Below are 18,276 nucleotides of genomic sequence, written 5' to 3'. Positions count from 1 at the left end.
TCAATAACAAATAATGTTAAAAAGATCCCAAATCGATCCTAAGCTGCTATTACTATAATAATATTATATTCTTTTTAAATGTACGTTCGTTTGCAAATACAGTACAAAATATCGCAGAATTGGTGGTTTCTTTTGCAAAGAGCCAAAAGATTTCCTACACCTGGATATTCAGAAATTAATAAGGACTATTACTATATCGCTTACGCTCACCGCAGAGGTTCTCAACATTTGGAAACCGTCCAGGCGTTCAAAATCACCTGATACAGATAATCCAAAGTAAAATCTATTCTATTTCCATGTATATAAAGTTTATTTTGTTTTGAACGTTTTATTATTTTATGCTTGTATTTGCCATTATTACAGGGTTAAGAAGATAATGTGTCGGTGTTTGGAGCGAAAAGATGTCGCCGCTACGAATTCGCTTGTTTGTAGAAATAGCTATTTTCAGTGGTGAAAGAGCATACGGGTTTCACAAAACATTTTGATACGCTTTACAATATATTTCAAAACGTTTATATTTACAATTGAAGACGCGAGTGGTTGAAGTGGAAAACTAACAATTAAAACGTTTTTAATTGCAAAATTGGATAGTACGGGAGATTTTTTTTTCATTACTATCAAGCAAATTTTTTGTGAGTAGCTTCATTTTGATAAAAAAAAACTAGGCCTTTACATCCGTTGTGGATGATTTATACAGTATTTTTAGTTTAGTTATGGGAAAATTCAAAATAGGACTTTGCCCCGGCCCAACTGCTTTGGGGGGCGCAGACCCCCAAACCCCCCCCCCCTCTCCTGGTAGTGTTGCTTTATACGAAATGGTGTCACGTCGTTAGTGCTGAGTTTAAATTCTCATTTTTAGGATGAAACTAAGTTATTTATCATAAATGTGAATTTCTACTAACCTAAACTAAACACACAGATTTTTAGTGTCATTTGATTAACATGCTTTCGTCCCGTCTTCTACTTGGGGGTTTGCGGCCCCCCGACCCCAGTTCCTTTTCGTGACACAAACGCCAAAGTATTCATTTATTATAAAAAATCACATCTGAACATAAAATATATATTTTTATCTCTTTCGTTTTGTAAATCAGTTAAAAACAATAGTATAAGACAGAATAACCAACTTCCATCTCTCAGTCATCCAAATTGATGTTTCCGATTATCAAACTCAATTCGTTTTGTCTCTTACACAAATAACTATTTACCTATGAAAACACAATTTAGTTTACCTAATAAATCGCGGGTAACACCGCGGGGCACAGCTAGTTTACATTTATTCAACAAATGCACTTATCAATATAAAAAGTACCCAGTAGCCGATTCTCAGACCCACTGAATATGCATATAAAATTTGGTTAAAATCAGTAAAGCCGTTTCGGAGGAGTACGCGGCCTATCATTGTGACACGATAATTTTATATATAAGAGCTAGAAGATTAAATATACCATAAAATACTTTTACACAATAACATTCAAGTGTCACGAAATCCTTACAGGTATATTGTGTTTGATCGAAGCATTTAGAAACATATAATAATAATAATAATAATAAGCCCGCAGGGCAGCTTGTGGCGAGCTGTTGGGGAGTAGCGACCCCACGAAACCGAGTGCTCCCAGGGAAGCCCCTGTTCTCCATCTCCGGCTTGCCTTCAGCGGCCGGCCGAAGTGAACACTGACGGAGAATCAGGCCCTACCTCTGCCTTGCCTTAACCGGCCGGTCAGAGTGGAGCCGCAAGAGCTTCGGCTCGGAGGAAGGATGTGAAGCGTAAGTGGCGAGTGGGCGACGTGATGGGACCCTCTGAGGGTGCAAATGATCGGCGTTTAAAGTCCAGCGACACCTCTCCTGCCTCAAGCCGCTCTGTCAATGTTGCCGCCTCGGTGCACCGTGCGTGCGACCATTTTGAAGGGCCCATTCAAAGAGTTGGTGAGTCACCGTCTGTCAACTTTATGATACATGTATCCACGTTGTATCGGCAGACGCCATAGTCCTTCCATAGTCCCAGTTACCCAGTTCACGAGCACCTCACCCCCATAGTCCGGTATCATTTCTAAAATCCATTCCCTGTAATAGTCCTACACTGGCTGCTGGCTCTCCATGGTCGTACTCCCATAGTGCGGACAGGGAGAGTCGCGGCCAGTGTCACATAACATTTAGATTAAAACTGTGTAACGGGCCTCTACGTGTTGGCTTCGGCCCCACGCATGCCTTCCAAAGGTCCGGGATTTAATTGCCCATGAGCAAGGAATACCTTACACAAATAATAATAATAATAATAATCTTTATTTAAAACTTTTAGTATCTGTTACAATGTGTAGTTATAATATGACCTAGGAGTACAATACAGTTGTATATGAACTTACGAAGACAATAAATAACAGACTTTACACGTGTTGTATAACTTTGGCGCCTGCACTAGGCTGAGCCTGTCCTGCAGATCACCAATATATTTTCCTTCTTTTAGACATATAGTTTAGTTAAGATCTAAATAAAAAAAACTTATAATATTTGAAAAACAAATAAAAGAGCCTCTGGCTACTCATTAAAGATTTTAAATTTTAAGTGCGCGCTGTGTGTGTGTGTGTGTGTGTGTGTGTTTGTGTGTGTGTGTGTGTGTGTGTGTGTGTGTGTGTGTGTGTGTGTGTGTGTGTGTGTGTGTGTGTGTGTGTGTGTATGTGTGTGTGTGTGTTGTCTATCTATATATCTCTCGTAGCAATTGTTCTTTTTCTTGATAATCTAGAGTTTTGAGCCAGTTTTTAACTTTTCTCTTATACAGGGTGTAACAAAAATAAGTGATAATACTTTAGGATGTGTACGTGTTCCTTGTAGAGAGTTCACTGTGAAAGTAGCAGCGCTGAAAGACCAATTTTTTTTTTCACTTTTGTATGGGGAAACTCGTGACGCTCGGGCCCCTTGTTTTTGGTCTTTCAGCGCTGCTACTTTCACAGTGAACTCCCTACAAGGAACACGTATACACCCTAAAGTATTATCACTTATTTTTGTTACACACTGTATAACCGTATTTCATATTATAGATAAACGAAAGCATGTTTTTTCTTTACTGTTCTGTGTTTTGTTTTTGTTTGTTCGTATTCGGTGTGCTAGCAAAACGCTTATCTGATAGCAATAAATTTTTATACTGCGAAGAGATTGTACCCTGTAATGTACCTACCTTGTATATTTCCTGAGGAAGCAAGTTTATATCGGCGAAAAATAAATTAAGATAATATAATACTTATTCACCTGCTTAGTTGGTTATTTCATGCTAAAACGAAAAATGAAGAGCGTTTTATTTGCTTTATTTATTTTTTTATTTTATTTTATTTATTGAAGAAATACTACCACATCATGTACATTATAACCTTAAAACGATTTCGATTGTTTTTATTCAAAGTCAAATGCACAAAATATGTAAGTATTATAAATTATAAAATAATGTTTTAGTTTTTCATTAGATTTTTCATTAGGTGTAGGCATGCACCATTCTTTATCATGCCTCTCAGCATGCCAGATTTCTTTCGTCTTCTTTTTGGCTATAGAGACTAAGTTATACCTAAGGGTACAGTGTATGTGTCCTTTATAATTAATAATAATAATAATAATATCTATGGACGCTTCACACCGCGTCAGTCTGGCCCCGTGCTAAAGGACTTGTGTTACAGGTACCAGACAACGGAAATATATTTAATACTTTTATACTATACATATATTTAAGATTTTTATTATATCATACACATATTTAATACACATCCGGACCCGGGAACTTTGAAAACTCTTTGTTCCGTCGTCGGCGGGATTCGAACCCGCGACCTCCGGCTTGAGCTACCGACGCGCTCACCACTGAGCCACAGAGGTTGTCACCACTGAGCCACAGAGGTTTATAATTATTTATATTAAGTTCACTAGGATAGTGACAGAGTTTTAATTCAAACATAGCACTCAAAAGTTAGTTATTTTTGACTGCTTTGAATGTTTCAATGAGAAATGTTTTTTCAGCGGAAAAGTTCTTTCGGCGCTAATACTTTTGAAGTGAATTCTGTTCAAGGGACACCCTAAAATATTATCAATTAGTTTATGATGTATAAGATATAGTGTCGTTATTAATGCATCAAGAAGTCTTAAATTTCTACAGCAATATTTGTAGACCACCTAAGTCAGCTGCCACTTAGTGTATTAAGACGTTTAATCTCCACGAATTTCTCCTTTGATAGCCAATTTCTGAAGCCATTGTTTTGGCGTCAAACAATTCCTGGCAATGTCGAGAAACCCGCCAGCAATTGCCAGCTAAGCCGCTAAATTAAATGAACGTATTAAACATTCGGGGCTGAATTTTGCATAAATGCATTTATCAGGTATAGTATACTAAAGTCTATTAATTTATATGTGTTGTGTATATACAATATACATATATACCTAGTGCTATGTTCAGTGTAGCTTATTTTAATGGCTAAAATAAGCTACACTGCTTGCTATTAATATTAATACTGCGTATCCTCTCTCCCTTTATAAGTATATATAAGTACTTACCAGGTGGTCCCAATCTCTGATTAATTTGTTAAGTTTAAACTGTAAAATGTAAAATAAAGTTTATTGATATTATTGTACTATATACTGTATCTATTTATGACTATGAGATTTTCCTTTTTTTTCTTTAGAAAAAAGGCTTGACGAACAACAATGTCTATAATTTAACACACTATACAATCAAAGAGATATAGACTATCTCTTTGATAATAAAAACATTGAACACTATATTTTTGTCGTGCAAGCTCTAATGAAAAGACATATTGTATCAACTTTTAACATCCAACCACCAAGAACAGAGAGGTGTTATAAGTTTGTCGTGTCCGTCTGTGCGTCTGTCTGAATTTCATTAAGTTTTTTGCAGCCACTTGAGTCTTGTCCTATTTTTCGTGTGCTAATAAGTATAACGTATAGTTTCGTACCAATGTCTCCATCCTTAGGTGACTTAAAGATAAAAACAAGACTGTCGCGGATCTGCCTACGTAGACTTTTGGATTTTTTTGGTCACATCGCAAGGAAGGATGGCCATAACCTCGAACGGCTTGCGGTTACAGGCAAAGTTGACGGTCACCGCCCAAGAGGCCGAAGCCCTATTAGATGGTCTGACCAAGTGCGCACAACTCTAGATACCAGCCTCCATGATGCTCTCCATTCTGCTAAGGATCGCCACAGATGACGTAATGTGGTCGTCACTAAACTCCAAATGAGGAATCACGACCCTCAGCAATGAGGAACACGACGCGAGGAGGAGATTAGTTATTAAAGAACGTTTTTCAGTAAATATTATGTTGAGCTAACGAGCAACCTTTGTGCTATCATGATAAAAATAGCATACCTAATTAGCTGCGTATTCAAATTGAGCTAATAATACAAGCCTTTAGAGGCTTAGAAATATGAAGAGTTTTGTATTATCTAGGCTTAATAAATATGGAGGTTTAGCCTGAAGTATTTGAGGGAAAACAGACATTATTCTGATGCATAACTCTATAATTAACTTTAAGGATTTCCATGTTTTTGTGATGACCTGTTTTGAGCCAATTAAAAATGAAATGCGGACATGAGAGTATGGTATTTAAAATAACTGAATACGGATTTTCTTACGGTAAAATAATTTAAAAGCGTATTATTACTTGCGTTTTCTAGTATACTTTTATGTAAAAAAACGTTGTAGAATCCAGAGCCAAATTTTTTATTTTACCAAATTTTTTCGAAATCTGTTCTTTAGGTTTGACGTGAAAAGAAACGAACACAGACAAACAAATGAATAAATACTGCTGTATATATAAAACTCAAAGTTGACTGACTGACTTATTGACATAGTGATCTATCAACGCACAGCCCAAACCACTGGACGGATCGGGCTGAAATTTGGCATGCAAGTAGATGTTATGACGAAGGCATCCGCTAAGAAAGGATTTTGATAAATTCCAACCCCAAGGGGTTCAAATCGGGGATGAAAGTTTGTATATAATAATACTTCTTAAAGCGAGCGAAGCCGCGGGCAAAAGCTCGTACATAATAAATTTATTAATACCTTATGTTTTTCATCAAACGCGTCCTTTCGATCAAATCAAGATGCAGTCTCTTCACAGTTTGACCTCTGAGTTTCTATAAGTGATCCTTATGCCATATTCATAAGATCCTGTCACAGGTAAAATAGCTCTGAACGAATGGCAGAACATTAATTCCTTAACCTGACAGGCGAGACCGAGTCGAGGACACGTGACGTCACGTGATGATGTCACGTCAAAGATGGCGACCTGTCATGGCGACCACATGACTGCTGCATGACAGATGAAGATGAATGCCTCTTCCACGACTAATATCTGTTCTACCCGCATGAATTGATAAGCTGATAAGTGATTTTAGTCATTTATGTAATATAACTATTCTAACAAAAATATAAGTAGCTAGATGACGCCTGCAACTCAGTTGTTCTGAAATTCGTCTGTTGCGCGAGAACCTTACATTTTTGATTTTACCGCAAAAAATTATCCTATGTCCATTCTCGTTTCTCAAAATATATTAATTATACTACATTATCTAAATCATCTAAATCCGTTCAGCGGTTTCAGCGTGAAGAAGATACAAATAGACAGACACACTTTCGTATTTATGTAATACTAGCTGTCCCGGTGAACTTCGTGTCACTTTAAAACCTTCCCTGGACTTCTACGAATATTTTAAGACAAAAATCAGCCCAATCCGTTCAGCCGTTTTCGAGTTTTAGCGCGACTAACACATTTGAAAATCCATTTTTATATATAAGATCAGTAAGCCTAGTTAATACATAGTAATTAAGAAAAAAGGGTTCTTAGGTATAATAATTAAAAAACGCAAATGAACGCACATTTTATTCGATAATATATGAATTCAGTAGATTATACAACAAATATTTTTTTGGGGTTAATTATACAATTATAACCTAAAAAGGTTAATTGCATTTAACATCAGTAAGCTCATCAAATATCATTTTATTATTTATTCGCTAAAGTTATACATAGATAGACGTTTAGATCCCATCCATGACCCCGGAACTTTAAGTCCTTCGGCGGGATTCGAACCCGCGACCATATTGGTCGTCAGAAGTTTCTAACATTAATAACATATTATAATATGAGCAACATTTGCCCAAATATGTCTTAAGCAAAAAATTGCCCGAATTTTGCTTAAATCAGGCAAGACAAATATGATTAATTAAATATACCATCCATGACCCAGGAACGAATTCCATCGACGGGACTCGAACCCGCGACCACTTGGTCGTCTACTACTAATTGACCAATATTTTTCCCAACAGGAAATTTTTGCCTAATGTTGGGCAATTTTTGCCCAGCACTAGGCAATTTTTGCCCCACGTCGAGCAATTTATAAGCCCAGTATCTCCTCCATCATGCCATCAGGAATAAGCTTCATGGTCTCTTCGAAATCTTTTTCCTCTTCGGAGAGTTGAGCATGAGCCATCTGTAGAAACCGCTCTCCGAGACACTTGTTCCTCATCTCTTCACTTTCGCCCTTCAATTTGCAGATGTAAAGGTACTCTATGTAGATGACAGCAATCAGTATACCTGAAAAAAATCATACTTTAATAATGTACCCGAATCCTGCGCAGTATACAGGGTGTAACAAATAAGGTATAGTCAGCCGAAAGGGGGTGACTCAGGGGGTCATTCCCAACAACTTTTGTTCTTCAACTTTTGAAATTTGCAAAAAAAGAGCTTTTCCATAATAAAAAGTCACGATCAATAAAGTTTATATGGGGAATCAATAAAATAAAATAATAATAAATACTTAGTTTAAAAAAAATGAAACAATTCGTAACTTAATATCAATTTATACGTGGGAGAGCCATGCTTCGGCACGAATGGGCCGACTTGACTGGAGAAATACCACGTTCTCACAGAAAACCGGTGTGAAACAGCGCTTGCGCTATGTTTCGCCGAGTGAGTGAGTTTACCGGAGGCCCAATCCCCTACCCTATTTCCTTCCCTACCCTCCCCTATTCCCTTCCCTTCCCATCCCTACCCTCCCCTATTACCCTATTCCCTCTTAAAAGGCCGGCAACGCACCCGCAGCTCTTCTGATGCTGCGAGTGTCCATGGGTGACGAAAGTTGCTTTCCATCAGGTGACCCGTTAGCTCGTTTGCCCCCTTATTTCATAAAAAAAAAATCAAGCATAATTTTACCGTCGAAACTCCTATGTTTTGAGATCAAGTAGAATTGGTAGACTAAAGAAGAACCTTAGCAACAATTTTTTTAAATAAATAAAATATAAGTATACTAGCCAGTCAAAAATGTTCTAGGGCTTCACTATACATAATATTATATTGTAATTGTTATGTGCATCAAACTTGTTACTGTTCTATTCTTTGTTTGCTTTTTGTTTCTTGATTAACATTTCTAGTGTATTTTATATCTGTAAAAATTTGTAATTGGCCTTCCTATGTTATTTTAAAACTACTTGTTAATCTAGCTGTAAGTGATTTTCCTAAATAAATAAAAATAAAATAAAAATGAATTCTAAGATCATCTATTTTACTTTAGTAGCCCCTTCAGAAACTTTACTTACAGGTGTTCGGTACATTTATCAATTTGAAGTCTTTACAGTAATTATTGTGGCTGTTTCGAAAGCTCTCCGGATCTGGAAACTCCAAGAATATCTTGCATATGTCCGTCAGGTATATCAACTCGAACGTCACAAGGTCCTTCTGTAAAGGAAAGTGGAGATCAGCACCAAGATTTTACTATTTTTAACTACCTTAAATAAAATTAGCCTGGACTCGCCCATGAAGGGTTCCGCGGCAGCATTAACGTTTATTGTTATGAAATTAAAAGATTTTAGATTTATTTTTATATCTCAGATGATTTAATGAACGTTAATTTAAGGTTTACCATTTATGACGTATAAAAAAACTACTTGCTAGAAGTTAGAGGGGGGGAGGGCGGGAGACATATTACATGGTAAAATACCACTTTGGAAGAGTCTCTCTTATACTATTCATGTTATAAAAATGATATTAGAAATCCCAATACGATTTTTGAAGACCTATCCAATAGATACGCATAGGTTAGATGAAATAAACATTTTTTTGTATCAGTTGTACCTATGGGAACCTCTAAAAATTTTTAATAAAGTTTCCATTTTTGTATCAAAATCTTAATGCGGTTCACAAACTACATCTACTTACCAAGTTTCAATAGTATAGCTCTTATAGTTTCGGAGAAAAGTGGCTGTGACATACGGATGGCATGAATGAATGAATGACGAATGAATGAATGAATGAATACGCTTTATTGTGCTCAAAATGTACAAACATAATAAAGAAGTTACATGAAATCAGCATGAGCAAAAAATTTATGTTGTATGTATGTATGGATGTATAATATGTTGTATGTATGTGAACTTTAAGAGGCAAGTTTCAGTAGCAGGCTCGTCAACAGCCGAATATATAATGTATTATGGTTCTGTATGAAGCCGTTAAAAAGGCTTTGTGGTTAAGGACTTCAGCTACTAGTATTAATTAAATCTTAATAATTAATATAGAGGTACGAAAAGATAATCCAAAAAGAGAGATCCAAACATATTGACATTAAATATCACTTCTCCCGAGAACAATGTGAGAAAAAGACAATAACTTTGAAATGTATTTCAACAGATAACCAGATCGTGGACATGCTGACCGAGCCCCTGCCAGCAGCCAGGTTCCGCGACCTGCGGGACACGAACGTGGAAGAATGATGTTTTATAATGTTTCAATAAATACTATTAGTAAATAATTATTTAATGATCTGGTTTTTTTTTTATGAAATAAGGGGGCAAACGAGCAAACGGGTCACCTGATGGAAAGCAACTCTGGTTCACTCTGGTGAGGTTTTTCTGGGGTTTCCCTCATCCTAGCAACAAATGTTGGATCATTTTGTATCTCCCCGGATTTTAAGGTCAAACTGCACGGAAGGTAACGTCAATTATGTATTACTCAATGTCATTTTAAATTGTGATTAATTTAAATAATTTTAAGAGTTCCGTATCCAAAGGTTAAAAACGCGATCCTATTACTAAGACTTCGTTGTCTGTCCGTCTCTCTGTCTGTCTGTCTGTCGCCAGGCTGTATCACAAGAACCGCTATCTATAGCTAGAATTCTGAAATTTTTACAGATTTTGTATATTTGTTGCCACTATAACAACAAATACTAAAAACAAAATAATATTAATATTTATTAAGGGGGGCATACAACAAACATGATTTTCTTAGCCTTTTTTGATATTGAATCAATAATGGTATCAGGTAGGCACTTGAAAATTTTACAAAAGCCTTAAATATATTATGTGTAATTTAATAATTAATAATAATATTTAAATAAAATAAAAATTTTAAGGAGGTTCCCATACAAAAAACACAATTTTTGGCCTATTTTTGCTCTATAACGGTACGGTTCGTGCGCGAATCCGACTCGCACTTGGCCGATTTTATTAATGTTTTGAGATTTAGGTAATTTTATTTAATGTTTATATTACTTTTAAATTTAATTCAAAAGACATAAATTTTTGAGGGGGCGTGTCGAATTTACTTTCGAATCCAAAAATTCCCGTCTTTTGATATCGTATTGAAAGATTTAGGTTCTGAGAAAGTTAAGTACCATTTGAGTCCCACAGGCCACATGTTAACCTTGCTGTCAATTGTGTGAAGTATAATAAACGACTAATAATTCTGAAAACAAGGGTACACAATGCTACCAAAGCCATAAAACTATAATTTATTATGGACGCCTTTTAGTTTTTAAATGATCATGTTCACATTTGGCATGGGAACGTTTTTTTGTTGGCTCTGTTTATTTTACTGTTAAATATTCGTACACTACTCTCCTTTCCTCCTTGGGGTATAGACGTGCCTTACCGAATGCGATTACCCTAAATAAAGTGCAATATAAAAGTGAATTTCTTTTATTTAATCTATCCACGACCTCATAGTCTGTCAATAAGACTAACAATTATTACTTACCGTCCTTACAGCTTTAAACCGCAACACGGTCACCGCCAGCCAGAAGCAGTTGTTGGCGAAGTTGGCCAGGTCCGTCGACGGGATCATGCACATGCCAGTACCACAATAGGACCGCTCGAACTGTAGGAAGTCCTCGGTGTAGGTGAAGATGTAGGGGTAAGGGAAGAAGCCGTGAGAGCCGTAGTTGAGTAGTTTGATCACCTGCTCTATGATCTGCCAGCGGGGATCCTTCACCTAGAATCGGTATACATCTTAAGCCGTAACGTGTAATGTAAGATTACGTGTAATTTAGCGTCAACAGTGTGATGGATCAACAACAACGCTCGGGGCGTTACATGTAATGCTCGTAGTGCCGTCCACACCTAGAATTCGTGTTACATCACACGGTGAATTACATTACACGTTACACTCGTCTGGACCCGGCTTTAGGGTCAATTCAAACCACAACACGACGCGTAGATGCATTTCTAAAGTACTGAATTGACAGATTTCTTGAGCGTGAGACGTCGTGTTACATCCATAAAAAATTAGAAATGCATCTACGCGTCGCGTTGTGGTCTGAATTTACCCTAAGATGTAGTTACACACTTTTTTTTTAATGAAATAAGGGGGCAAACGAGCAAACGGGTCACCTGATGGAAAGCAACTTCCGTCGCCCATGGACACCGAAGGAAAGGGAATAGGGGAGGGAAGGAGGGGATTGGGCCTCCCGTAAACTCACTCACTCGGCTAAACACAGCGCAAGCGTTGTTTCACGCCGGTTTTCTGTGAGAACGTGGTATTTCTCCGGTCGAGCCGGCCCATTCGTGCCGAAGCATGGCTCTCCCACGTATAATTTCCGTACGTCTTCAAGTATTTTGTCCTTATCTTATCCTTATATATAACCTTTCACATTGAAATCGACGCTCGATAGATTGTGTAGTGTTGGTAGAAACACAACATTTGCATTGTAGTCTACGAATAATAAAAACTAAGGAAGAGTATCTATGTCAAAAAATTTGTCCACGAGTCTACAAAATGTGTACCGAATACATGCATACTTTATGCATGTATTTGGTACACAATTTTGTGTAAATATAGAAGTGATAATTAATATCAACGGCTTTATTGCGTAAATTTGAGTGTAAGTGTCTAAAAGACACTTGGCCGAAGTTACGCGGCGTAAATTACGCATGATTACGTAAACGCATACAAAATACGGACGGAACGGACGGAATAGTGTGTCGTCGGTAATTTAAAATACCTTGCGGGCGTAATCATGCGGAATTTACGCCGCGTAACTTCGGCCTAGTGTGCTTAGACAGTGTTTCGTATTGCCATATTTTAGTGTGCGAAAAGGAACCAAATTCAAAACGGTTGAAGTATGGGAGTTACGTTTCCTTAGTTTTTATTATTCGTAGATTGTAGTATCCATTTTGTAACAAGGTTTATCAGTATTCTTTTTAACCGACTTCCAAAAAGCAGGAGGTTATGTTCGTCCGTTTTCTTATACTCACTGTTTCCTTGTCGTAGGAGCACGTGAAGAAACTTGTGATGTAGGCAGTCCCGCTGAATATGTATACCACGTCCAGTATACTCACGATCTACAAAATATCCATACTAATATTACAAATGCGAAATTGTGTCTGTCTGTTACCTCTTTACGATTTTGATTAAATTTGGTATAGATATACTTTGACTTCCAGTGCCCGGACGTAATAATAATAATACCCCCCACACCGGTTTCGGTGACGGTGGCCGGTTTCATTGAAACCAGGCCAGGTACGCAGGAATAGTTTTATAATGCCCAAGTGTGTGCGCAGTACACAAGAGCACTCTCTATTCCTTTGCTCTCATAACCCAGTGGGATGGAAGACATACACGACTGGCGAGAGATCAGGCGCAGGACCGACTTTTTACATGCCCATCCGACGCATGGATCATCTTACTTGTCAGACAATCAGGTGATCAGCCTGCATGGTCCTAACCAAACTTGGAAATAACATAAATAAATAAATGTTTCCAATGCGGGAATCGACCCCACCACCTCCGAGTCAAGAGCCACGCTCTTAACCACTGGACCACCGAGGCGTTATTTGGTATAGAGATACTTTGAGTTCCAGTACCCGAACATACGATAGTACTCACGAGATTAAGGAATTTCGGTACAATAGGGTTGCAGGCGTCATTTAGTTGCATTAAATACTTTTACAGGGTAAAAAAAAAGATAGTGTTATTATTTTGGGCGTGTATGTATGTCTCTTGTACAGAGTTCATTGTGGAAGTATCAGCACTGAATGCGTTACTTTTGACTACTATGACTCTATGAGAAATGCCCTAACAACATGAATTATCCTATATAAAATTAAAAACAAAAGTTACTCTTTTCAGCGCTGCTACTTTCACAGTGTGGTATATAATAAGGAACACATACACACCCTGAAGTATTATCACTTTATTTTGTTACATCCTGTAAAGAAATATCAAACAAAAAATTTTGTTTTTCTTAAAGATAGTAAAAATAAATAATGAAAGAGACAAACGTACTGGCAGTACGACACTGACCTCCATACAAGTACGCTGGACTTACAATACCCTTTGAAATGACAGATATTTTTTGTGCCTATTTGAAGCGGAATCGGCGCCCCCAATGCGGGGGAAGAGAACTAAATCTGACGTAAAAATGACGTTTGAAAGTCACCATATTGGCGCTGATAGCAGTAGTGGGAGTACTTGGAACCAATAGCGATTAAGCGGACATTTGCAAGTTACGTCAGATTAAGTTCTCTTCCCCCGCATTGGGGGCGCTGATTCCGCTTCAAACAGGCACAAAAAACACCTGTTTTTGTGCATGTGCAGTGCAAGAGCGTCCGTGGCCTAATGGGCAGACCTTCGGTTCGCACTCCTAGAGGGTGCAGGTTCGAACCCGGGTGGAGGCGTGTACCTATGAGACATTTTCTGATCTCAAGTACATAATACGGACGCTCGTACGGTGAAGGAAAACATCGTGAGGAAACCCGCACATAGTTGGTCCCAGACGTATTGACTAGTTCTTTCCTCTGGACTAGGCCGACTATGATGCGAGAATGCCGTATGCGCTTGGGCAACCATACGGACATTTAAAAATCTTGTCCCAGGCACTGCAGTATTTGAGGAGTGGTTACTTCGCTCTGAAAAATACTGCATAAATCATCCACAACGGATGTAAAGGCCTAGTTGTGCATATTTGAAGCGGAATCAGCCAGACCTCCATTATGCAAGTACGCTGGACCTAGGATACCCACCTGGGTATCCTAGGTCCAGCGTATGCAGTCGCAGCGTATGCAAGTACGCTGGACCTAGGATATCCAGGTGGGTATCGTAGGTCCAGCGTACTTGCATAATGGAGGTCAGTGCAGTACGATAGTTTTCTCTCTTTCTAGACAGTGTCAAACATAAAGCTCAGTCCATTTTGACGACCTCTGTGGCTCAGTTGGTGGCGCGTTGGTAGCGCAAGCCGGGGGTCGTGGGTTCGAATCCCGCCGACGGAACAAAATGTTTTCAAAGTTCCTGGATCATAGGTGTGTATTAAATATGTGCATCATGTAATAAAAATAAAAGTATTAAATATGTTTCCGTTGTCTGGTACCCGCAACACAAATCCTTCAGGTACTTAGTACGGGGCCAGACTGACGTGGTGTGAAACGTCTATAGATATTATTATTATTTAGAGTATGTACAGCCAAATTACGACGAAAAAGAGTTTTAAAAAATACGTGTGGCACTCGTGGACTGCCGCGGTAAAGCTATTGAATGGCATTTTATCACATTATGCAATTATATTTCGCATAGACGTCTAGTGACACGCACACAAACAATATGCCGAAGTCTGGCCACGACGCACCTGCATAGCGGTGCGGAGCCAGAGTGGGGTGTGTTAGGTTTTTTCGTTACGGAATTTCTTGATCCGGTCTCCGCGCTCATACGCTGAGATAAAAGCAATTCAACAGCTTAAAAGAGAGAGATATAAAAGTCTTACCAGATGTATGTAACAGATAACCTTCATGCACGTATAGGCGTTTTTCATTAGGTATTTTTTCCAGGCCGATGGTTCCCTGCTCTTTTCCTGTAACAAAAATTATTTAGGAAACGTTTGGAATGTCGTTTTGTTCTGAATAATATATCGCAAGTTCGAGACGAGATAAAAATTGCGTTTATAATAATTTACATAGCCGCCAATGCCAAATTTAAAGCTTAAAATCGCATAATATTATGTTCTTACATTCTTCGCAATGCCAAATGCGTTAGCATAATGTAGCTTAGTTTATAACTAACCTTACTGACATATTTTTTAGATAAATATATGTAACTAACATAATTACTAACACTACTAACTTAGTCTAAGAAAAATTGTTACTAACTAATACTTATGGAATATGGATGTATATTGTATAGTATACATCCATATTCCATAAGTATACATTGTATACGTATAGTGTCTGCAGTTGCTACGAGCTGTTGCTACGCCGTAGCACATCTCGTAGCTGCTACGGCGTAGAGCTTCTACGAAACAGAACTTTCAAATCGATAAACGAGCATACGAATTGCTTGATGCTAAGCAATATTAACTTAACCGACAGTAAAAAAGCAGGTAATGTTACAGACAATTTGTGCATAGAGCTTGCGGTACTCGCGTTCCAGGGGAGTCATCATGTTGTATCTGCGCTTTGACGGCGGATCGAAGTGAAGTAGGTACACCATTTTCCTGGAAAAGAAATAAAAATATAAGCCTTAAGAGTCCGGGTGCCATCGCAATTCTCATACAAACGTAATACCAAGATCATTTCGCATACGAGAATATTTACCATATTTGAGTTATTATTTGGTATAGTAAAGTTTCAGTCTATGTATGGATGTTTGTTTCACCGCCTAAGCTCCTGAACTTTATGAGGTAGAAATAGCTTTACAATTCGTGTAGTTAGATTACAGACTTACAAAAAATTGTTCATTCTGGTCACAATATGCAAAATGATCCTTGGATTGCATGTTCATGCAACAGTGTAAAACAGCTGTCTCTCAAGCAATTCCGTATTTAAGATTGCTTGAGAGCCTTTGTTTTGGATACGCGCCAAAGAGCATTGTAAGGGGTCATCCATAATGTGTATCACACGTAAAGGGGGGGAGGGGGTCAACAAAGTGTGACATGGTGTGACAAGGGATGGGAGGGTCCTAATTTAAGTGACATCACATTTTAAATTTAATAAGTGAATCGCGATATTTATTTTTAATGTTTAGATGTTAAATTGTAAATTTGTGACGTCACACTAGGGAGGACCACCTGTGACAAGGAGGTAGGGATCTAAAAATCATAAAATTGTGGCGTACATAATGGATGGTCCGTAAGAGTTGATAAGTTGTTTTCACAATATCATTACTCTCCGGGACACTTGTTTATTTATGCGCGGATGTATTGATTTTGTATTGCTCAGATTAATTGATTGATTAAAATACCATTATTAAGTTAATAATAAGACCCTGCAACTGTTATTAACACTTCAGGGTACAAAATATCAGACTACAACATAAGCAAGGTTTTAATTTCGTATCTGAAATCTGATGGAACCATTATAAACTTTGAACAACGCTACTACTAAAACTACTATTTCTTCATGGTTCTTAACAAACTATTTATCTTAGGCCTTAATTATATACAATTCAATACTCACCTGTGTTATTGTCCAGGAAAACCTGGGAAAAGTCAGGAAAAACTGGTATAAAGACAGGAAATCCCGGAGGTAGCGGCTGGGCGGCGGGCGCGAAAACACTGTCCCGGGCGGGCGGGATGCAAGCTGCGTCACAGACGTAGGGCGGGAGAAGCCGTAGGTTAGGTTGTTGTGAAATATACAGAAAGTTTATTATTCTTTGTTTACAGAACAATGATTAAGAAATAAAAATTACAACATTGGCTTTACAATATGTATATATATTGTAAAGCCAATGTTGCTGCACAAAATAAATAATAATAAATAGAATTAATAAATAATAATAAATACTAATAAAATTTAGACGTGGGAGAGCCATGCTTCGGCACGAATGGGCCGGCTCGACCGGAGAAATACCACGTTCTCACAGAAAACCGGCGTGAAACAGCGCTTGCGCTGTGTTTCGCTGAGTGAGTGAGTTTACCGGAGGCCCAATTCCCTTTCCTATCCTCGGGAAAGGAATAGGCCTTTCCCTTCCCATCCCTACCCTCCCCTTATTACCCTATTCCCTCTTAAAAGGCCGGCAACGCACCTGCAGCTCTTCTGATGCTGCGAGTGTCCATGGGCGACGGAAGTTGCTTTCCATCAGGTGACCCGTTTGCTCGTTTGCCCCCTTCTTTCATAAAAAAAAAGTCATTACCGCTAATTAATAGAACTTACATATTATACAAAAATTTAAAGTTATTGTAATATGATCATTAATTAAGTAAGTATATATCTTATGTCTTACGTTTACCTTAAATTATGATAAAAAATGGAGTAGCATGGCTTTAAATTTAAATCTAAAAGAAAAATCACCTCATATCATTTTGGTATTGTTTTAAAATTTTCAGTAAAATGGCCACGATATAATTTATATTAATTTTCCTCTTTTTATACAACTTATTATTTTAGCTAATTAAAGGATGGTACTTTATTATTATTAAATATTATTTAAGCTAACTTTTTAAACCGTAAAATATTTGTAATATAATATTTTATTATACTACGAATAAACAGATAGAAATGACGTATTCCAGCTAGAAGCCTACCATCGCTCTTCCTACTATCGCATCTGTTCTATGACGCTCGCTTGTTGCATCTGCCCTTGAACTTCGTCTATCGAGCGGCGCCATATCCATCCGATCCGAGAGCCCGGTGTTCGGAGTTGCCATACCTGAAAATACTACTAAATGTGGCAAGTACACCTGAAATGTGGGAAATTTATTAAATTATATAATAAATATAGAAGGTAATAAACCTTCCCGAGCAGATACGATTTTTTCTCATTTACACGTTTATTCTGGTAGTTTATTTAGTGTGATTTTAATAGCGTGGAAAGTTTAAAGCAGTGTTGTAAGAGTAAATTATTACAGATGAATATGAAGATCGATTGAATAGTTAGCAGTACTGTCAGTGTATTAAGTGAAGATATTTATTAAGAAATATATTTTTATACGCTTGATATCAGCTCAGCGGGGCTAAAATGGTCACATAGCAATTCCTCTCAAACAATTCAGCAAATGAATTTTCAAAACTGCCCAACTGACATATGT

At 37.7% G+C, this 18,276-nt stretch overlaps 1 protein-coding gene across 1 annotated transcript; it reads right to left on the bottom strand.

The window, feature by feature from the left end:
* Positions 1-6,930: 6,930 nt before the first annotated feature.
* Positions 6,931-16,788, bottom strand: LOC121736119. The gene is made up of 7 exons (XM_042127174.1): positions 16,706-16,788; positions 15,645-15,744; positions 15,019-15,105; positions 12,518-12,604; positions 11,022-11,255; positions 8,591-8,729; positions 6,931-7,589 (listed from the first exon to the last, which is right to left on the bottom strand). The coding sequence occupies exons 2-7, from the start codon at positions 15,738-15,740 to the stop codon at positions 7,390-7,392; spliced, it is 843 nt and encodes a 280-aa protein (XP_041983108.1). The 5' UTR covers positions 15,741-15,744; positions 16,706-16,788; the 3' UTR covers positions 6,931-7,389.
* Between the last annotated feature and the right edge of the window lie 1,488 nt (positions 16,789-18,276).

Source organism: Aricia agestis, chromosome 18 (assembly GCF_905147365.1).
Source record: "Aricia agestis chromosome 18, ilAriAges1.1, whole genome shotgun sequence".
Lineage (NCBI taxonomy): Eukaryota > Metazoa > Arthropoda > Insecta > Lepidoptera > Lycaenidae > Aricia > Aricia agestis.
The sequence above is the reverse complement of the archived record's forward strand: the minus strand, read 5'-3'. Positions and strand labels throughout refer to the sequence as shown.